Source organism: Annulohypoxylon truncatum (genome assembly GCF_022578515.1).
Source record: "Annulohypoxylon truncatum strain CBS 140777 unplaced genomic scaffold F4807scaffold_3, whole genome shotgun sequence".
Lineage (NCBI taxonomy): Eukaryota > Fungi > Ascomycota > Sordariomycetes > Xylariales > Hypoxylaceae > Annulohypoxylon > Annulohypoxylon truncatum.
Genome location: NW_025953789.1, coordinates 550,241 through 571,535, shown reverse-complemented (window position 1 = coordinate 571,535; position 21,295 = coordinate 550,241). Strand labels below are relative to the sequence as shown.

The following is a 21,295-nucleotide window of genomic DNA, read 5'->3' as shown; positions in this document are numbered from 1 at the left end:
AACTTTGTGGACCCACCCCCAACCTGTATCATGTGGAGACAAGCCAATCGGCAGTTTGGCTCGTTAAGCCGTGATTTGTCGATCCAAAGCAGCTGGGATGCTGCTGCCGTATCCAACATTATGGTTCACCAGCTCACTGTAGCTTTACGTAGGTACCCGCCCAGCACAGACAACCATCAATGATTGATTTTATGCCTGAAACACAAAGCTTGGCTCCCTTCATCATCATTTCTTTTTCAGCCTACGATAATTGACACCAAGTTCTTTTACAAGAGCTTTGCATTTGCGTTCTTCTATCTTCATCATTTGTTAGAATGTAGATATTTCGTCTGAACACCAGCTTGATAGCTGTCCTACGATCTTCTATCTTGGATCTAACATCTTAATACCGTCTGATACCGACATCATTCAACATGGCGTCCCCAACTAGGCCAGCCTCATCTACATCCGTATCGCGATCTGCTTCCCATCATGTTGATACTAGTTCTATTCAATCGGTTCCCGTCGAGACCCTCGTACAGTACCTTCTTGATGCCAAACGCTCGCTTTCCTCCATGGGCCTCGTCTGGCGCGCCAACGAACTCGTCCACTCAGCGCGACAGGCTCATGAAGAATCCGTCATTCTAGCCGCGCAGTCGCAATTCCTCTACCATGGTATAAACGAACAGGTGCGCCTTCTACAGCGTCTACGCCGAGGCATGAACCGAACATACGACAATGGAAAGCGGGAATTCAAGCAGACTATCAAGACATTAGACGCCGCCAATGGCCGACTCGTGGATACGATGAAGGTCCTTCGAGATCGGGTCGTAGATAGTACATTCAGGCCGAGGGGCGAGGAGAAGAAAAACTTGTTAGACTTTGTAGATGAGTCTCAAGTTGATGCCATGAGGGACGCCCTGAAAGAAAACATCCAGGCCTTACAGGTCCGCTCCCCTCCTCCACCCCCCACCCCCAATCCCAAAATTGTGTTCTATGCTAAAGCTCTCTCCTTTGTAGAATATACAAAAATCATTCGACGGCGATCTATTACGTTTCGATACCGATATGCGCTTACTACAAAAGACTATGCCCGCCTCTCCATTTCCGTCATCTCCGTCAGCCTCTTCTACAGAACAAATTGTGCCCCGATTCCTAGCCTCCATGATCGAGCACTCACATGATATGGCCGAACTCCTATCGTCCCTAACAAAACACTTCGATCTATGTGTGACCGCAGTGAGAACGACAGAAGGTGGGGCGGCCTTGGCCAGGATCAAGGCTGCCGAAGTAACGAACTCTCAAGGAGGGGGGGATATGTCGATATCGGGCGTTATGGCAGAGCAAGAATCTCACATGCCGGACTATGATCCAATTTCAGCTGAAGATCGCACCCAGATGCTTCAAGTTGTCGTACAAGACGCATCGGAGGTAGAGGACGTAGTTCGAGAGCTCAATATGCGCTTGCAGTCTATGGAAGCAGACTTCTCTATGATTGATGAGCAGACGAACCAAGTTAAAAAGACATATCTATCAACAATTGATGCATTCAGAGTATTAGAAGACATCGGGTCGCGACTCCAGAGCTATATCTCAGCTGAATCGGAATTCCGCGAAAGGTGGAATGACGAGCAACAGGCAATAGCAGACAAGTTGGATGAAATGGACCAATTGCGAATATTCTACGAGAGCTACTCGAATTCATACGACGGACTCATACTTGAAGTTGAAAGGCGAAGGTCATTAGAGGAGAAGGTGTTAAGCATATGGAAGAAGGCGAAGGAAAGCGTCGACAAGATCATCGAGGGAGATCGCAAGGAACGGGAGAAGTTCCGAAGCGAGGTCGCAGAATATCTACCCACTGATCTCTGGCCAGGTATGGATGATGCTATGACCAGATGGGAAATTGTCCCTATTCGAGAAGATAAACCTATCAGTACACCGACTCTCGAGAGAAGTGTTGTCGAGGCTGCACAAACGAGAACGGAGCGAACATCGGATTAAAGGTGAGCATATTCTAGGTAGTGTGTGTTTTCTTTAGGCGTTGGGGGCTTCTTGGGTATGGTTAGGATCTATCGGAATCGCATGGGCGAGGTCTCTGGCGGCGTTCAGCGCAACATATCTATTTCTACTAAGTACGGATTCTATCCACGATACTAGCTAAAGCCAGAGTGGCTAGTCAATGCTAATTTTCCAGTCTACATCTCTCTGAATATATCGGATGACTTGTGAACTTTGATGTTCTTGTAGGTTTCGGGTCTCCTTTTTGAATGCCGACTAAGACGCACAACAACAAAGAAAATAATGGAAAACATAATCGGTAATATTGAAGGCATTCGGCTCGAAATTGGCGGTGGTGAAGCCATAAATACCTACTACCTACCTAAACCAAGAGAAAAGAATATAAAACATTTATTTGATTTTACTTACCTTATGAATTTAATAGATAGGCTCCCGGGTACATCGATACACACAGCTGGATTTGGCGCTCAATGCCCACTTAGGTATCTTTCTTTGCGGAATCCTCTTTTCCTTTTCTGCTAGAGGAGTAGAGGAGGAGGGTGAATGACAAGGGACGCGCCTGCCCCCATCGAGCAGGAACCAACATCGTGAGTGGCGACATATGCAGGTTAGCGAACGAGTGTATCGGGAGCTTACGAAGTAGAAGCTATCGGGCGAAAACGGTCCGTGCAGTATGATACCGAGGCACGATGCCGGGTCGAAAAATAAGATTCAGATTCTTGAAGGTTGTGTCACGTGACGATGCGACCGCTCTCCGCCCCACCCCAACAGACGATCCTCCGGTGGGCAGCTTATCTATGAGAGAGCAGACGAGATCCTGAGTTGTCTAGCTCCTATGGTCGTATGTGAAAGTTAGTCCTATTAGGTTGTTTGGATAAGCTCTCAAAATAGATTACATCCTATTGGATGTTTTTCCTTTAGTAATTGTATCCCTACTACTCTTATCGCAGGTACATCGCAGATAACTCCTCCATGTGGTAATCCCTTGTATGAGACGGTCGTGCTTATATCCCAATGCTCGATTATTTAAATGGTCTTAAGTGTATAGGGAAAATCAATGGTTGTCATACACAGTACCATTTACACCAACCATCGTTGATTACACATAACATGTCACATTGTACAATTCCCATACACCAGTTCTGAAAAGCCTAGGTGATATTACAGCGAAACCAAAACTGGACGTCCAAGAAAAATAATATTAAACAAAGCCGTATCTATATCCATGCATACTACTATAAAAAATTTCCTAAAATACACACCAATAACTCCATAAACCAAGTTCAAGACTTCGTGACTAGGGGTATCGTCATACCACCAGACCAAGACGCCGAATAATGCAGATGATGATGCTGTAACCGTGGCCGTAGCAAGAAACCGTACCAGACCCAAGATGCAACGTCCCGCAGGGACTTCAGAAGTGTACACATTACGTACAACATTAAGTATGTAGAAGGTACTTAAGTAACCATAACAACACACCTCAACGCAAAGACAACGAGCTCAAGCAATCAGTTTCCCGACTACGAGCACACAACTGCCTTTCCGCCTCGAATACGCCGACGCCTGAATGTGCTGGGGTAAGTGAGGGCCAATCCGCGCAGGCGAGGCTGCGATCTTCGGTCGAGACCCGAGGGCATTCGGGGGTCTCCGATGCGGATCTGCTACGAGCCGCCCCCCAACACAATCCAGGCTTCGTCGGTGGCCGAGGCCGCGTCCGCGTCCATGGCTTCTTCCGTCAAAACGTCGGTGTCGATATCGGCAGTGCTTAGAATATCCGTAGCCTCTAGCACTGCCCAGTCCTGACCATCTTCGTTCTCTGCTTCTTCTTCGTCTGTCTCCATATCGGGAATCAAATCGGGGAACCAATTTCTCTTCGCGATGAGTGCTTCTAATGAGTGGACCGAGCTCTCCGGGAGCTCGGGAATGGTCGATAAGGCCGCATCCCTGTATGATCGGGCCGTTGTGATGCCACGCTCATGGGCTCCGTCAGTCTGTGGGGCGTTTTCGGGAGGGGGAGTAAGTAAGGCCAGGTCGGGAACTAGATAGTGTTGAAGATCCGCATCCGAACCTAGCGAGGCGAAAGACAAGTCCAGGTGCAGATATGAGGTGTCCCGACGGTGCTTCCTCGCTCGTTTTGCTGGGCGAATTGAGTATAGGGGCTCCGAGTGAACAATAGTGTCCAAGTTGAAACGGGAGCCGCGCATGTGTTCGTCGTCGTACAGGAGACCCAGCTTATACAGTTCTGCGTCGTCGTCGACTACGTCCGAATGAAAGAATTGTGTGTTCGGCTCACGAAAAGCTTCTTGGCGCTCGAGCCGAGGCTTCTTGGTGCAGCGGTCGCTAGGTAGTACGACGGAAGAATCGGCCGCCAAACGGCGGTCATCCTCGTCACCATACCCCCATGCCGAACGTGATGGGAGAGGTTTGCGGCGTCGGGCGCGACTTTTGCTGACCCGAGTAGGCTTGCGGGCCCGACCGTGCTTAAAGGCTCCTTGCCGAAAACTCAATTCTTGATCCAGACAACCTCCTTGTCCGATACTGGTCGTACCAGGACTAGATAGAAGTAATTGCTCGCTAGCACTAGCACCAGCTGCTGATGATGACACCGTTGGCATGATGAGCGGTTTATAAGGAAATCTAATAGATTAGGTTATTGTAATACAGAAGTTGTGAACACGTAAAGCAAAAGCTTTGTCATGCGAATACAAGGGCGTAAAGGATGGCCACGCGCAAGGCGCCTAGGATGGTAGCGTGAGAGGGTCTCGGTGAAGATGGAGTTAAAGGGATTCTTCTCGAAGACAAGAGAAGAGAAGGGTAGTTTATAAAGCGTAGCTGGCATCAAAACGGTAAAAGCGATGGGAAATGAATCATCAACGGCCGCAGTGCTGCAGATTTGCAAGTTAGAGAGTCATCGTGGGCTGGCAGGCTGGGTGGCCAATGTTGGGTTCGATGTCATTGCCCGATAACCCCGGGGCTGAGGCGTGTAAGACGATTGGGCAGAAGTCCGGAAACAGGTGAGTCACTCGATCCCGTTACCAAGCTAAGGAGCCTAAGCCGGAATGGTAGCACATTACTGGCTGCACAGCCTATCAGCTACAAGGCAGATCCGCCTCATTCGGTAGCTCGTTGGATAGACCCAGGAAAGACTAGCGAAAATAATTGTCAGATGAACGAGATCCCGGTTGCAAGGTGTCACGATGTCACAGCGCCACGGAGTTGTTAGACCCTCACTTGACTGTTCGGTCTCAGCATCTAGTCCCTCCAATATCAGTGTGCTTATTGATGGTTGCGACTAGGCTAGAAATATGAAGATGATATTGATAAATAACTCATTTTGTTTCCTATGCAAATTGGTATATTAAGTCAACGTTGAAATTTTGGTTGGGCAGTTCTGCAATGACTCAGTGATGATCCTGAATGATGGATGCTTCGGAGTCGCAAAATTGCCTAAAAACAAATAGCTATGACGCATAGTACCTTAGATAAGCAGGATAAGTGCACACTGGCTTTAACGATTTTATACATCACCCGATAAGCGAATAAATCTCCATATCCAATATCTAATCTCATCTGAATATGCTGATATGCGGAACCACATCAGCGTTTATTTAGGGGCTCGGGAATATCAATCTGGGGTAGTCGCGATCCACTATCACCTACATTAGAATTATGCATGACATGTACAATTAAGAATGACGTTTTCTATTTTCGGGTCTTTGAAGAAAGTTAAATTCGATCAATGTTCAGACGAAACCGTCAGAGAGAGTAGAGACTTTGACTTTTCAACTTCAAATTTCTCTCAAGACTCAATTCATCGAGTACCCTACGATCAAGATATGCAAGTAATCAATTTGTAGAATACAAGGCGACGATCTTCTACCGACTTGTCACTTTTAATAATAAATCCATAATCTGGAAACGCACCCCCGTATTCCACACCCACCTGGACATATTTCCAAGTTTCCAAGTCTCCAAGTCTTTTTCTGGATCGACGTCCCTAAACCTCCGAAAATATTCGAATTCAATTCATCCGGCTCTTCAATGAGAAGACATCACTCGTTTTCGTCTTTCTCTTGTTTCCTATCTTCTATCTCATCCTTCTACAGTCTTCGACCTGATTGAACAGGGTGGTCGGAATCGATATCTGGTTATATCAAAATGCCTTCCCCTATGATGAAAGCCACGTTGGCTGCCGCTGGTCTGTCCAGCGCATCCAACATTCTCGCTCAATTCCTCGAAGCCTACCGAGACAGTAGCCCGTTCGTTTTTGATTTCGCCAAATTCCTTCAATTTGTCACCGTTACCTTCATTACAGCACCTCCTAACTATATGTGGCAACAATTGCTCGAGCGCAACTTTCCCGCTTACGAACGAAAGGAGCCGGTCGGGGACGTTGAAAAACAGACCGCACGCGACGAGGATGGGGGAGTCCGAGGAGACTTGGAACAGAAGCCGAAGCTGAATTGGCGAAACACATTCACAAAGTGGTTTATCGATTGTATCACACTCGGTGCCATTATGAATACGGTCGCATTCTTCATACTCATGGGCATCCTGAAAAGAGAGTCCATGGACCAAATCAGATACAACGTTAGAACCGAGACGATTCCCGTCATTGTTGCCGGATACAAGATTTGGCCGTTCGCATCGATCATCAGCTTTAGTTGCGTGCCGGTGGAGCGACGGATCGTCTTCCTCAATTTTGTGGGACTACTGTGGGGGATTTACATGAGTCTCGTCGCCTCCAGAGTTTAGACGTGATAGTCGATCACGATCGGCATTATCGACAGATTCGACACATGGAATCCATGCGAAATCGTACTGATGTATCTTGATCAGTGCGCATCCCGAATATACGAGTATGACTGCGAAGGAAATGGATTACGTGTAACTTATGTACCAACTAATCGACGTTGTAAATACCAACATGCGCCCGTATCTCGGGTCCGGGCATGCGTGACGTACGGAAGTGACCCTTCGTCTCATCACTCGCAGCGAGTAGCCGTGACCTTCGCCACCAGCCGGAACCATGCGTCTAGTAAGACGTTGACTGTTATATGTTGACGGTTAACATATCGCTAACTCACGTTCGCCACTCTATGCTTACGAATTCTGCTATTCTGGAGCATCATTAATATCCCTATGTCACACGATGTCTTTTCACTTCGTATTTCCTAGGCAATTTTTACATGTTAAGGATTCGTTCATAATCTTGCATCCCCATTTTCTTCCTCCGTTAAACTCTGCGTGCTAATGACATCTAAGGTCTTTAAACACCTGAAATATGGGGTGTACCGCCTCAACCTCATTCTTGATCTCAGTTTCGCTTTTGAGTCACATGTTCTGTTATATTCTTATGGCGACAGCCAAGAATTTTACCAAATGGCGAATTTCCCGAGGTACACGATCCCGCAGCTCAAGTATAAACACCTAGAACAAAACGCGCGGTCCCAAGCCATCTTTGGCAAGCTCACCTGTGTCTACCTCTGCATACCTCGGACACCAGAGGAAACATGTCATCATCGCTAGGCTCAGGACCATAGTTAACCTTTCTAAACGAAATGACCGGGGATTAAACACTTGTATATTTCGAAATGCAGTTTACATCGCAGTATGAACGGCTTATACGCAGTATGAGACTCCATACACATAGGTAGCGCATACTCGATTAGTTAGAGTGCTGGTTACCTTGTCCAAGCCTACATCCCAGACTCGACATGCGTCTTAAGCATGCTTCTGGGTTCTGGCTCGGTCGCAACTCCATTCTCGAATACAGAGGCGAGTCATCGGTTCCGACCAAACTGATAGGCACTCTTCCGGACTTTTATTAAACTTCATTATTCCGCCAGCAAACATCCTCGGCTCTTCGAGTGGTTTAAGCGTGGTCCATGCGCAGGTTTGCATGTTTTGGGGGCAGCCGGACACATCCTACATTTGGATCATTGGTACGTGAAGAAGTAGGTCTCTTCAAGTTCCGCTTGCCTGACCCGGAATAGATTGGAGGTCCGAGTATACACCACGGACATCTCGTCACCCCTCTTGTTAGATTGAAGTTTTGGCAAGAATGCGATGAGCTGGTTGTAAACACGCACGTTATTCGACCGCAAAAATGGTTCGCGCTGCAGATTACCAAGGGAATCGAAGCCAATATTGTACTCGATTAGAGATGCTATCCGGGAAGCATTAGGAAGAGGCTACCGAGAACCTGTGAGCGCCAGGGCCAGTCTTACGACTACAACGTTAAAGAGCAGCCCTCTACAAACAATCTAGACGTCAAAGCCCTCGAAACCTAACCTCTCCGAATAAACCCAGGCTGAGTAAGCAAGCATATTGTAATCGTCAAACTTCTGTCGATCGTGTCGGCGCAGCTTCTCCATAAGTCCACTATCCGCCGCCGGCCGGAATTGCCAAACATCCCGAAACCCGCTCCATCTCGGCCGCAGAGCCCTCCTCGATCCTTCCTAGCAACTTACCTAATCAAAGCTTGCAAGCCCACCGGCAGACTCGGCCGAGTCTCGGGCGTCAGCACCGGGGCACTCGTGCATAGTGTATGCGGCGCGGTTCCAGGCCTCGACCTGGTAGCCTTTGGAGCACTGCCTGGCGCGGCGGAGCTGGCCCCTTTCTGGGGAAACAATGCTTGCGGGCACTCGCCACGCGACGACATCGCACGGGGCGAAGTCCTGAAGCGCGAAAAAGATGGCACATCTGCGGATCATCGGACGGTGTGCGTATTCGGCTCTTTTTTTTTCGCTGTTGGGGTTAGATGAAAGGGGGAATAAGGTTAAGCACATGGATCCGGTGGCAGCAAAGAGCCGAAGAGAGCTTCACACGCTTTGGCCTTTTTATTGCTAATTCCGACGTCACTGCAGACAAACCGTAATTTTGCGGGCAACCCTGAGATGGACGATTGCTCGGAGCTCGAACTGCTTGCGGCGCGTCGCATCCTCGCTTCATCGCGCTTCACTCTTTTACGCGCGGGTGCATGATGTAGGTATTGATCCCAAAGTCGATATACACCGCGGCTTGCAAGGGAATTCTATGTAGTCTATTGATAAAACATTAAGATTAAGTAAGTAATTTTGTATATTTTTCGTGATATAGCCCGAACCCGCGTGTATATGGTTCGTAGCGACGTCGTGATATGCAGATGTTGATTTTATATGCTTTAGCTCAGCTGAATGGTTAGCCATTTTGCAGCTTTACCTACAAATATGCAAAGTGTACATGATGGCACGAGAGTGCTGGGAGAAACAATTCTATAGTGTATATGCGTTAATTCCGTTATCTCCTACACGGATAGTAGCAACTGATCCCTTTCCCACATCAGCCACACGGCCGCGCCGGCAGGTCCTGTGAGCACGCTCAACGCGGCGATTGTAAATGCTAATTTAGCCCAATCTGCTATTCCGATGGGCGTCGTTCTGGTGTTGAGATATAGTCCGAATGTCCATACGATAGCGGCTGTCGAACCGACATATTGATCGTATAGGAAAAAGTCGTGCATTCCGGTCGCCATAGATTTCATCTGCTCGGTTGACCAGAACGGCGGGGGTACGAATACATTGAAAATAGTCCAGGCCTCGCGCAAGCGGGAGGGAAATGCGGTCGGATAAATGTGGACCGCCATAATCAGTAGGAGCGGAACGAGCTGAGACACGACGCACCAGACGAATGCGAACAGGTAAGCCTTAGCAAGCAAGTCCTTCTCCTGGGCCTTTTCTTGGCCCCTGGCTAAGGAGACAGGAGGCTGTGGGCTGTTGGTAAGGGGCTGTTTTGGACGCGGACGGGACAATTTTTTGGTGTCGGAGATATCCTGGGACGGTGGGTTCGTCGCGAACCCGAGTGCTAATAGTTTCGCGATAAGCATGCTGAAAATGGGCGATCCTTGCCATAGTCCGCCGAACCACTGATGGACGGTGTTCGAAAATAGCGGGACGCTCATCAGCACTGCTGGTATGACATAGCCAAGCATGAACGCCTGCGGTAGCGCCCAGAGCTCCGATAATTTCGAGGTCGAGGTTGCTTCCAAGAGCAACGGCCCGGCTTCCTGGGCGGTCGGTGAAGTAATTAAGTGAATCATGGCATAGATTGGCATGGTGCCACCATAGCTCGTGGCTTGCATCAAGCATCCCCATATGGAAAAACTACCGTAATAAAATTGTCAGTGCACATCTACTAATTAGTTGCTTGAGATTGACCCTTACAAACGAAAGGAGTTCGATTGATTCCCACTCCTTAACCCTTCGACGGCAATAATGACAAGTATGGCAAGATACTGTCCTCCAAAGTGAAAGGCGTACAGGGATAGCTCGGGCGCATTTCCGTCGGTGACGTTGGCGAACATGACGCTCGCGAGCGTCAGGAGCTTGTCCAAAAAGCCGATTCCCGTATAGAACGTGAGGATGGGATTGGAGGAGCCGGGAAGGTGGTGCGGCCCCTCATCGCGCAGACGAACCAGGGCCTCGTAGTAGCCATTCCGATAGAGTAGGCCGAACAGCGCGTTCGCCGCGAAGGCGTAGATAAAAAGAAGCGCAACAACGACGACGCACTTTCTAAACTGTGCTGGCGGAGGCAGAGCAGAATTCCCCATGACGATCTTTCGCGGGCGGCACGAGACTCAGTTTGGCGACTGGTTCGGGGGTTCTAGACTCTCGGGAGACCGGTTTTGGGGCTTCGGCGCACCGATTTAACCTGGAAAAGGGGATCCCGTCCGGACCAGCAGCTGCTTTCCCGGGCCAATGGGCCTACCCGCATGCAGACTTTGTGTAACGATGGAACTTGCAGGAGACGGGAATCCATTGGAGCTGTAGGAGAATTTCTGGTAACAGCACTGCAGGCGGCATGATACATATGCACTGGGGAGGCGTGGGATGGTTGGGTAGCATGGCTTCGAGCACTAGTGTTCGACAGATGGATCAACGTTGTTCCATCGACTATTATAGTAAAGTCGACCTATATCAATGCGTTGGCATGTTCGAATCCTTAGCGTTCATGTAATCTCCTTTGGGCCATCACAAATGCGGAAACGTCTGACCGAACTCTGCAGATGAATGGTTGGTAGGCTAATAACACGTGCGACCTCGTATATTCGAAAGACGAAACGCCTGAAACCTTTACCCCAGGCCTTCGGTCAGCCTCTGGCCGTTAGATCGAGGGGGACGGTTTACGTATTTACGACGTCGTCTGCCATGTTTTGCATCTTCGGCTCCGAATCCGTGGGATTAGTAGGGCTATAGTTCCGACACAAAGTTGACGTGGCCTGGACCTCACTTGCTTATCTTATAGCCCCGGGTGGAGCTGAAATGCAAGCAATTAAAACGACCAAGGGACTTTTGTTACGGCCAAGCAATATCAGCCTCCAATATGACGATGCGGGCTATTACTTGTACCCGAAGGTTCGGTCCGAGTATGGGTTTCTAGCCTGCTTTTGGCAAGTCCCCGTGCAATCTACACAGGGATCAGCCAGGCATAGGAAGCAGACGATGGGAATACCTATCGAGTTGCAAAGTCGACCTTTGTCATCCCTTACTTAACGCAAGGTCGGACCGCAGACGACCTCGGTAAAATTCTCGAGATGAGAAATCGTTATCTACCTATACTAAGTCATGGTCAGATCCTTAGTGCGGGCTATAAAAAAAGAGGATTTCGGGATTGCCGGAAATACGCTGATGGTCCGCTGATGGTCATAAGCTGAAATCGTCAAAGAGGGCCCCATATTATCCACGGCCGAAGTTACTATATTGCTTCTAGGCGTAGAAAAAAAATAGATTAAGATGAAACATTCGGTGGACATGACCTCATCGCATTAAATCCGCTTTGGGTACCGAAATCCGCTGGGATCCTTCTCGGCCGAATACCGATTGTTCATGCGTTATACGATGTTCTATTCGACGTGACCCTCAAGGTTACATTCAGCTCTCTAAGACCTCCAAGGCTGCTGAATTTAATCAGCAACGGCCATCGCATACTGCAAGCTTTAGGGGCTTCGCTTCTGCACACGACCGCAATTGTAAGGTAATAGTCTTCGTTGGACACCATTCTCTGCTTTACAAACATTGCTGTCAAAGACAGACATTTCGCTACCTATTGTTGGCGTTGTCGGGATCTACCTGGCTCGGTTTACTAAGACTTATGTAATTTACGGGATGATTATAACATCAATTCTTCATCGGAAAAAGTTCGCAGGTTACGAAGCGTTAGTTTGTACTACTCGATCGGTGTTCCTATACGTCCCCTGAGGTCCCCTTACGTCCATATCTTACTAATCCAATATGCAACCTTAAGCTTATTTTGATGTTGGTTGCAAAAATAAGGGTCGTACATGTGCTACACTCATCCGGGTTAGATTTCTATAATGGATGCCACACGGATGGGTAGGAGGTAAGCATGGGATACGCAATCAGCGTAATAGCCAGAACATGACCGTCAACATCTGCAAGTTACGTATCAACTACGCGTATCCATGGCTGCACTAACCCATGGTGATCCACTAAGGTATATCCATGAAACATAACCTCGTAATATAGGTATGTTGATGTCGAGTCGGGATTCGCCCTACGTTTTTCCATTCTCAAATCTTACACTACTAAAAATGAAGGAGAATGAACTTTCTAAGAAAAAGAAAAGAAAGGCCTAGCTTAGAAACGTACCTCGCTTTTCCAATAGGGGTATGTAGATCGGCACGTCAAAGCAAGACGAAGAGTATCGTAAGTAGGGAATAAGAAAACGTATGAGCCCGAGAGATAAAGGCGAAAAAACATGATTTATAATAATCAAACCAAAATGTTATGTCTATTTATGCAGGATATAAGAAAACCTTGATTAGAGCGTCCCAGGGATGCGGGTCGAACACTGGTGATCGCAATGGTTGAATAGGTTGGTACCTAGGTAAGAGATAACAGCGCCCGTAAGAGGGAGTGAGGCCAGCCTATGTCTATCTCTGATATCTTCTTACGTCCTTTTACTTCAAATGACTTTAGTTCTTGTCTTCGTTCCTTGCCTCGGTGTAAATAGACAATATTTTCTAACGCCCCAACACCCCTTTACCCAATGTTACACAAACTACCAGCAGGTAGGTACCTAGGTAGGTATTTATTTAAATATATTCAATGATAATATACATACCTATGGGTCTGACTTGTCACTAGACTGGCCGCCCTTCTTAATAGTATATTAAGTATAGGATACGTGCGCCCTCATCTATTAACTTCTGTCTCACACCCACGTAGGTAACCACCAGGATCATCCAAGTTTTATCTCGGACCAACTTGCTTTTTCAAAAGCGGTCCGAAAAACCTTGCCAAGAGCAACCCGTTCCCATAAGCATCGTTCATTATCCCTCTCCAAGAGCAAAATGTAGTACAGACCCCATTGCGACTCCTCTCCCTCCTTCGGAATGTAGTAGGTCTAAACCAGGCATTTTTTTCCATAGTGAGAGCTTTTGCGTGAGATATTACAATGAAATGGAATCGCTGATCCTCGCTTCCGGATATCCATTCAGTGGGTACTTCGATAGAACCACACCAATCTCCAGCGTCGTCGGTGATGTCGCACCTCGATAATTGTTTGTGGGAACCGGCATCCCTTGTATTCGACAGGCGGCGAATCGTAACGTACAGTTCCGTGAGGAAGGTGTAAAATTGTAGGATTGGCATGTATTGGAGTGGACGGACGTCCTTCCGCTCATCTTCTACTAGCTTGATCAGAGGTTGGCCGAGATTCCTTAATGATGCCAAACGGGTGATCTGGAATGATGGCGCTGAGTTTTCTCTCTTGTGGAAACTCGTGTTTTACTAGGGCACGGGTGTCTTCATATTCTGTGCTTTGCTTGGATTCCATCGTTGACCCACGACGAAGATAGCCTCCATTGCCTACGCGGTATTTGATCTCCCCGTTTGACTTCGCGGAAGTCGTAAATGACCCTTAAGAAGCATTGGCGGCAATAGGTGAGGATGATCGATGTATACTCCTCCCTGAAAAGTTTGCTGGGCAGTTGGTGTTGGATTCGGTGCTCTTTGCGATTGAAAACTCCGTTGCTCCTTCAAGCACCGGTTTCCAGTCTTCGCTCCCAGAGTAGCCATTCCATTTGTCTTCATTGTAGACCTCCCTAGCCCGAGTCCGAGTGACCTTATGCCTTAGAGACCTTAGATGGCCTTTGCCATCTCGTATATGCCATTCGATCCAAGTATGATGTTCTAGCCACTGAGGGATATTCAATAGACATCCTTCAAGCATATTATCATGGTAAATTACTTGTCCACCTGCTCCATTGTCGCCCATCCATCCACACCACGCCCAACTAGGAAACTGAGCGCCACTGAGGAAGTCATCTTCAGCCTCACATGTACATTCTCTTCTTGTAACAAGTGCGTAGCTCTTGTTGTTAGGTGAAGGTACTATTCGCGGCTTTCTGCGACGGATAAGCGACTTTGTTGGAGTCCATACAAAGGCAAGATCGAAGCATGAAGTAGGCAAACCAAACAAAAATTGCTCATGGTTCATATGCCCCTTGAAGAGCCAGGTGATACCCTCGAATGCAGAAAGGATATCACTTGGTCTAGTTAAGCTGCGACTCGTATACGACCTCACATATCTCATATAAAGCCAGATAGGTCGACATTTCAACTCCTCCGGTGACTGCAAAGGGGAATTCGTTCGATTCAGCGACTATCCGGTTCCTCTATTGTTAGTCTAAATTTCCTCTGAGATACCAGCGAAGCGGCACTAAAAACATATCCGGCCTTCTGCGAAGATGAGACATCGCCAAGAGAGAATTTGCTCCTGAAATGTCCAGGCTCATTTGCTCAAGGCAGAGTCATAGATGACTACCTCAAGTGGTCGCGTGACTAATATGCGAATTCCCAGGGGCGTACCCGATAATGTTTGTGCCCTCATTATTGTTCTCTTAGCTTTCGTAAACCGGATGCATGGTCCGTAACAGAGGCGCTGCAGCGCGTAGCCCACTCTCGGAATCGCCGTCAGCACATATAGTGAAATAGGCATGCCCATATATAAAATGCATTGCGCTAGCGTTGTTATTCCATGCAATCGGATTGTCTTGGAAAATCCAAAGCGAATCTGTCCACAGGTACCGCTCTCCGAGTCTACTGACAAGTAGGATAGTATCCTGGATTGTCTTTGGTAACTTAACCCATGCGTAACTTAAACCACCGTACTCTATATGTGTCGTTGCTGTCTTTTGCGTCGACATGTATGGAGGTTTCTTTCGGTCGCTTCCCCAGTCATAGCTTAGGGCAACGTATCATGCCGGGATATCGTTTTCAACTGGCAAGGCCTTGAGCTGCATATCAACCACACCGATAACTCCGGAGTAGGTCTCTTTAACAAATTTTAAGCGTTCCTCAGTCGTATTATGGGTCTCACTGCAGGTAGCTTCATGTTCTTTTTGGCAGAGATCGAGCCAACTCTTGATAAGTGCCTGTTTCTCGGTTGGGTCGTGGAATTCTCGACCTAATGAGTAAGTCCCCTTAGCAAAGGGAAACAATGATTCTGTACCAGTGCCCATATTATTGTTTGAGGCAGCAAGGACGAGATACAATTGGTCGTTGTGCGGATCACTGTCCCACGAGAGTCGGAGTCTCCGCGTCTTGTTGATAGTCCGCTTTTTTGCATCTTCGCCGCGACCATGAACCCATAATTGAATCGGCTACTATTACCAAACCCGTGGAAGTGTTAGCTAATGGACCCCCTGAGAAGTTTACCGATGATTCCGTCGAGGAGTCCGTCATTGAGACTGTAATGAACTTATGGGCGATCCTATCTGTGATTCCGTGTTTTTTGACAATGCCTATCTTTTGGGCCGCTATGAGTATTCTGGATACAAGAAGGTCGTTAGTCGATTTCTAGCTCCACTCTCTAAGGGGGGAGGTGCTGTCTCCGCCATTTTAGGGTCTATGCCACCAGAGGAAGGTTGAAATTGTAAAAACTTCCGGATTACACGGAAGTTGGGCTTTTAATCGCTCTTATAATTGTATTTTAGCTCTCGACATGTAAGACAAGCTCCGCCGTCACCTCAAGTGATAAATGAAAGGTGTTATCCACCATGCGGTGACGAGGCTGAGGAGGATAGACATATGAAGTAAGCGGTAATGATTGGCGGGGCTTGGGCTGTGGTGAGAATATTGAAAATATCCATACTAAATGTCTAATAGTATTTATACCTTGTTAATATCATAACCCTCCTTTGGGCGTCTATTCTACGCAGAATTCTTTAGCGTCATCCTCTATAAGCGACTCATATCTTATCCTCTAGGCTGGACTCTGTGCCAAACCTTGCATATTGTATCCTTATCCTGGTACCTACTTACTTGGGAAGTAAGGTACGTAACCGTCATAATGCATTCTTCATGATATCCAAAAACACAAAACGCCTATCCGGTCCCTTACCAGCCAAATTTCTCAACTCGAAGTTGAATGTCAGCTCCCGACTTGACCGCCTCCGCGCAAGCATTCCGTGAGGTTCTGTTCAGACCATCGGGTCCTGAAATCACAAAACCTACCCTCCCCTCTGAAGTAGCAACCAAATCGGCGATGTGGCCGGGGATGTCTGGTCTGCCGGCCTCACTCGTTGGTTCAGGGATGGTTATGTGTACCCCGAAGCTCCGCAATTCAGTGATCCTCTCTTCCGGTATCCATGAGCGTTGAGCTTGTGAGTGTATCACCCAAATAAGATGAAGCTGTCTCTTTCCATGGTGACTTGTGGCCAGGCTCCATGCCATGGGGAAAACGACTGCAATCCCAGATCCACCGGCGATGAGGACTGCGTTTTCACACGATCTTAGCATATTGAGGGGATCCTGAGATCCATACGGACCATCTAAACGGACGGCCACTCTCGAATTCATGCGAGCATAATCTAGAAGACCAGATGTGAAACCAGATTGTACTCGAATGAGCAAGCCTAACCAAGCGTGATTCGACGAGCGTTCATAATCGGCCACGGGGGCGGCGGATGCAATAGTGAACGGGTGAGCTTGCAGTGAGTGACTACGGCCGAGCACGGGGACCGAAATAAAAACATGATCGGCCGGTTTCCAGCCGTGACGAATGCTCTGCCGAAAGGGGCCTCGACACGTCCGGCTTCTAGATGAAGGGATATGCCAATCCGCGGATAGAAGGAGGGTTTGTTCATCATCTAAAATCGTAACATCCGCAGTGAAAGTGTCGGATTTCATCCACAGGCGCCAAAAAAGTCTATCCACAAGGAAAATAACCAACGAAGCAAACACGTATGGTCGGCTTGTGTGGAAGTGTAGCCAGAGGAACGCCAGCGCTGCGATTTGCAATACGACATGAGAGGCTAGGAAAATCTCGTACCATCTCTCTCGAAAACTTCCGAGCGATGTAAAATATAGCAATTCATAGGATATAAACGCGCCAATACCAAGTAGGATCAGTGGGTGTGTGATGTAGCTATAAAAACTATCGGTCGCTAGCCAAGAAGGCGAAAGCCAGATTCTCCAGACGAGCATGCCTGCGAAATGTACAAATGCTTCAAAGCATAGTAGTTCGCCGACGCGGCGATGGTAGATGTTGAGAGCTTCATATGAATGCCCAGTGAGCAATTTAAGTGGCTGATTCTTGGCAGCAAGAAGGTAAAGAAGAGGGAGATTGACGATAAATATAATACCAGCTCGATCGGCAAAAGCAAAGAAGAATCTTAGTTCTAGGGGAAGTTTATAGAAATGATAAAAGACGTTGAGGCCGAGGAAGGCTAAGACGGAGAGAGAAGTTCCATTTGATGGTAAAGTCCGATTGATTATTGGGACCGGTCGGGGCTGGTATAGTAACAGAGACCTCAGGCCGTTCAACCAATGAATCCTTGAATTCCCTAGATGCGACTTTCGCTGGGTTCGAAGGAGAGGTTGTCTCTCGACATCTTCATCAGCTACTTTAAGTAAGATGTGCGATGATAGGGAACCCTCTAGAGTGCTACTGGAAGAAGATTCGGCCTCGCTCTCGTTCACGATCTCGGAGCCATCGGATGTCTTCCTCGGGTTTTCTGAAGCTGCAGCTGAGTCTTGCTCAATTATTCTCCATCTAGATTTCTCTCTTATCCTTTCGCGGAGATGAAATAAAGCAAATGATATAAGTATGGCAAGCAGAACGATGTTGTAGGCGAAGACGATGGTGCGGCCGTCGAGGATGGAAGTAATTAGTTCTCGCAGGTATTGAAGACTTTCGGGATCGGTCGGGATCTTTCGGCCTGGGATACCGCCAGATAAAATAGAAATATCATTATCAAGCGAAGAACGAGATGTCCTTAGGCTTTCCCTGAATATCTCGAGGGCCCAGTCTCTGTCAACACCGTCGACGAGCATCATTCCTCGAGACTAGGTGATGACGGAGGAAGATTGGAGTTGACAGGGGGAGACGAGTTACAGAAGATCTTATCAGATTGATAAACTCCAAGCTGATGCTGCAGGCTGCAGCTGTTTAAATCACCCGACAAAAACCCGACATCGGGCACGTGGGGGTTTGTCCAGCCTGGCACGTGGCTAGCCGTTCTGGTCGTCTACCTCTCTTGGTGGGGTGGTGGGGTCCGTCATGACTTCCCCTGAAACATCGTGACTTGAATGTTGCAATCCCGCTAATAAGCAAGTAATTGCGCTTTTAAATTAAGACTAATTAATCTCGTCGTTATGAAAATCCAGAAACTACCTAGGTATTATCTAGGTAGTCTGCTCTACCCTAGTCATGGCCACAAATATCCCGAAAAATGATGGGTTACAAGATGTATTTAGCGCTTCAAGAGATGGGGAAATACTATACAACTACCACCAATTACACATGCCACTCGACAATGACGTAGACGCTGTCTTCTGTCTGTGTAGCCTTGATCCACGCGTGGCAGAGCGCGCTGCTCAGCTCTTTCTTGATGGTTACGGTCATTATCTCATATTTGCCGGTGGAGTTGGGAGGCTCACACAAGGCCGTTATGATAAACCAGAGGCCGAAGTCTTCGCTGATATAGCGCTGAAGATGGGTGTTCCTGAGGACAAGCTCCTTGTAGAGCCTTTCTCAACGAACACCGGCGAGAACATTCGCTTCACGTACGCGCTACTCCAAGAAAAGGGCCTCCATCTGAAGTCTTTCTTGCTTGTTCAGAAACCATATATGGAAAGACGGACATATGCGACCTTCAAGAAGCAATGGCCAGATTCTAACACAAAAATCACCGTCACGTCGCCTCAGTTCAAATGGAGTGAATATCCAGATAAGAACAATCCGGAAGATCTAGTTATCAACATTGCCGTCGGCGACTTGATCCGTATACGGGAATATCCGCTGAAGGGCTTCCAGATTCCTCAAGATATCCCCGATGATGTCTGGGAAGCAGGTCAAAGACTTATACGTGCTGGTTATAACACTCATCTCCCTTGAATGATATATACTACCTAGTTGATTAATACGACCCTATTAGCCATTTGGCCACATCAATCTCTTCACTATTGAAGCCTATGCAAGTAATAGAAGCTAAAACATTTAACAGATAACATCACCAATTCACAAAACAGTCTTCGCGATACGTATGGTACAACCAGCATTATCCCCTGGGTAGGAGTAATTTTCAAGTCTAAAATATCAATATGGCCTTGCCATCGGCGTTACGACCCCACATACCTACTTTGCCCGAACAAACGCATCATCCAACCCGCATTTCAATGTATCAACACCTACACACTTAATGCGAAAGACCGAAATATTCAACGTAGTATAAGCACCAGGCCAGAAAGGTTGCTTACGGCTATCAACTGATCAACGTAGGTGCAGTGGATTAGACGTAGCAAACAGAATTGTCACAGAATTGTCACGAAGGTCAGAAGCCAGCAATGCTCCCTCAACTACTCTTTCATTTGCAACTAACACTATTAACCCCATTATCTAAAAAATAATAGACACGCTAAGCGTGTTAGAATGCAAATCGCCCCCCATCTCCCTTCTCCATCCTTCGCGTCCCCGATCCTGTCACCACACCAGTTTACATCGCAGCATCGACTCTGACAACAGGCATGTTGAACGAGGTCTCTCCCTTCTTGAACTCGACAGTGCCGGTGGCGTTGAAGCGCGGGCCAGAGGCGCTGTCCCAGGAGTGGGTCACGGAGAGCTTGATCTTGTCGTCGCTAGAACCCTTCGTCCACACCGAATTGATACTAGAGCCTTGCGTCTTAGCGCCAACGAACTCGCAAGGGGCCCAATCGAACTTGTTCTGGGCCGACTGGCAGTTCACGGCGAACCCCGGAGCGTCCCTGTAGTAGCCCTTAGCGCCGTTAACGCTAAACTTAGCGATGCAACTCGTCTGGAAAGTTGTTAGCAAGAGGAAACGAGAATGTGTTAGAGTAGGTCTGGAGAACTCACATCTGTGCACTCCTCTACAAAGTGGTTGCCAGGCCAGTTTCCGTAGGTCTCGCGAGGGGCGACGGCGTCAGTGGCCACTGCGGTGGCAGTGAGGGCCGAAACAACAATGGTGATAACGTTGGCGAACATGGTTGCTAATTGTTATATGTTGTTGATATGATACCGAAGATTGGTCGAGATCTGGAAATTGGAATGTTTGGTAGAGAAGTGATTATTAGATGACAGATAGTGGTGATGATGAGGAGAGAATTCTAAGTTCAGTGAAGGGAGAGTCCGGCAGCTCTTATATAGAGGACAATGTGGGTTAGAGAGCGCCTTATCCCCCATGCCGATCTCATGAAGTGTGGTCGTTGCATTAGGGGTCGCACTACAGTATTGCGGCTCATAGGCTTTGTCGTTCTTAGTGCTCTACGATGTTGAGTTGACAAGGGTCTTCCTAAATGGGCAATTACCAGACAGAACCATGGCGATTTGAGAGGATCCGTTGGTTAGCCGACCCAGTTGCCCCAGATTGTGCAAGGCAATGATTGGGAGCCAAGCAGGCGGAGAGATGCCGAAGTGGATATTTTTATCCAACGAATGTTGAAAGGGATCGAACAACTTAGTACATGAAAACCATAATGCGGCAGTGCCGGTGTTCTTTTCTCTGGGCCACCCATACTCAGAGCCATCCTAGAACATTTTGCCAGCGATATGCCATGATGCTTTCAAAATAGTAACTTTCCACATAAGCACAGGTACCTACCTACCTAGGTACTTAGGTAGACAACCCATCACTAATCGACTCTACGCAACAATATTTTGCGGCGGTCGATCCGAATATGAAAATATTGATTTTACTGATATTCTAATTGAGGCGTTGACAAACACATTGCAATTTCAGCTGGTAGGCTATCAAGGTGCATTCGCCAAG

General features: G+C 47.7%; 10 protein-coding genes across 10 annotated transcripts; 3 read left to right on the top strand and 7 right to left on the bottom strand.

The window, feature by feature from the left end:
• Positions 1–157: 157 nt before the first annotated feature.
• F4807DRAFT_408963 (autophagy-related protein 17) lies at positions 158–2,182 on the top strand. Its single transcript, XM_047996491.1, has 2 exons — positions 158–926; positions 1,000–2,182. The coding sequence occupies exons 1-2, from the start codon at positions 414–416 to the stop codon at positions 1,981–1,983; spliced, it is 1,497 nt and encodes a 498-aa protein (XP_047858283.1). The 5' UTR covers positions 158–413; the 3' UTR covers positions 1,984–2,182.
• Positions 2,183–3,554: 1,372 nt separating this feature from the next.
• F4807DRAFT_198974 (uncharacterized protein) lies at positions 3,555–5,035 on the bottom strand. The gene has a single exon (XM_047993790.1). The coding sequence runs from the start codon at positions 4,617–4,619 to the stop codon at positions 3,666–3,668; it is 954 nt and encodes a 317-aa protein (XP_047858282.1). The 5' UTR covers positions 4,620–5,035; the 3' UTR covers positions 3,555–3,665.
• A 976-nt stretch (positions 5,036–6,011) lies between these two features.
• F4807DRAFT_198970 (uncharacterized protein) lies at positions 6,012–7,008 on the top strand. Its single transcript, XM_047993789.1, has one exon. It carries the CDS (start codon positions 6,163–6,165, stop codon positions 6,757–6,759), a length of 597 nt encoding a protein of 198 aa, XP_047858281.1. The 5' UTR covers positions 6,012–6,162; the 3' UTR covers positions 6,760–7,008.
• Positions 7,009–9,043: 2,035 nt separating this feature from the next.
• On the bottom strand, positions 9,044–10,950 carry F4807DRAFT_198966 (uncharacterized protein). Its single transcript, XM_047993788.1, has 2 exons — positions 10,209–10,950; positions 9,044–10,148 (listed from the first exon to the last, which is right to left on the bottom strand). Exons 1-2 carry the CDS (start codon positions 10,592–10,594, stop codon positions 9,293–9,295), a joined length of 1,242 nt encoding a protein of 413 aa, XP_047858280.1. The 5' UTR covers positions 10,595–10,950; the 3' UTR covers positions 9,044–9,292.
• A 2,143-nt stretch (positions 10,951–13,093) lies between these two features.
• F4807DRAFT_408957 (uncharacterized protein) lies at positions 13,094–14,189 on the bottom strand. The gene has a single exon (XM_047996490.1). It carries the CDS (start codon positions 13,656–13,658, stop codon positions 13,257–13,259), a length of 402 nt encoding a protein of 133 aa, XP_047858279.1. The 5' UTR covers positions 13,659–14,189; the 3' UTR covers positions 13,094–13,256.
• F4807DRAFT_198938 (uncharacterized protein) lies at positions 13,862–14,822 on the bottom strand. The gene has a single exon (XM_047993787.1). It carries the CDS (start codon positions 14,599–14,601, stop codon positions 13,927–13,929), a length of 675 nt encoding a protein of 224 aa, XP_047858278.1. The 5' UTR covers positions 14,602–14,822; the 3' UTR covers positions 13,862–13,926.
• F4807DRAFT_408955 (uncharacterized protein) lies at positions 14,168–15,681 on the bottom strand. Its single transcript, XM_047996489.1, has one exon. The coding sequence runs from the start codon at positions 15,212–15,214 to the stop codon at positions 14,909–14,911; it is 306 nt and encodes a 101-aa protein (XP_047858277.1). The 5' UTR covers positions 15,215–15,681; the 3' UTR covers positions 14,168–14,908.
• Positions 15,682–16,002: 321 nt separating this feature from the next.
• Positions 16,003–18,414, bottom strand: F4807DRAFT_408954 (ferric reductase like transmembrane component-domain-containing protein). The gene has a single exon (XM_047996488.1). The coding sequence runs from the start codon at positions 18,345–18,347 to the stop codon at positions 16,407–16,409; it is 1,941 nt and encodes a 646-aa protein (XP_047858276.1). The 5' UTR covers positions 18,348–18,414; the 3' UTR covers positions 16,003–16,406.
• Positions 18,415–18,545: 131 nt separating this feature from the next.
• On the top strand, positions 18,546–19,523 carry F4807DRAFT_408953 (DUF218 domain-containing protein). Its single transcript, XM_047996487.1, has one exon. It carries the CDS (start codon positions 18,721–18,723, stop codon positions 19,405–19,407), a length of 687 nt encoding a protein of 228 aa, XP_047858275.1. The 5' UTR covers positions 18,546–18,720; the 3' UTR covers positions 19,408–19,523.
• Positions 19,502–21,009, bottom strand: F4807DRAFT_408952 (uncharacterized protein). The gene is made up of 2 exons (XM_047996486.1): positions 20,383–21,009; positions 19,502–20,323 (listed from the first exon to the last, which is right to left on the bottom strand). Exons 1-2 carry the CDS (start codon positions 20,509–20,511, stop codon positions 20,006–20,008), a joined length of 447 nt encoding a protein of 148 aa, XP_047858274.1. The 5' UTR covers positions 20,512–21,009; the 3' UTR covers positions 19,502–20,005.
• Positions 21,010–21,295: the final 286 nt, after the last annotated feature.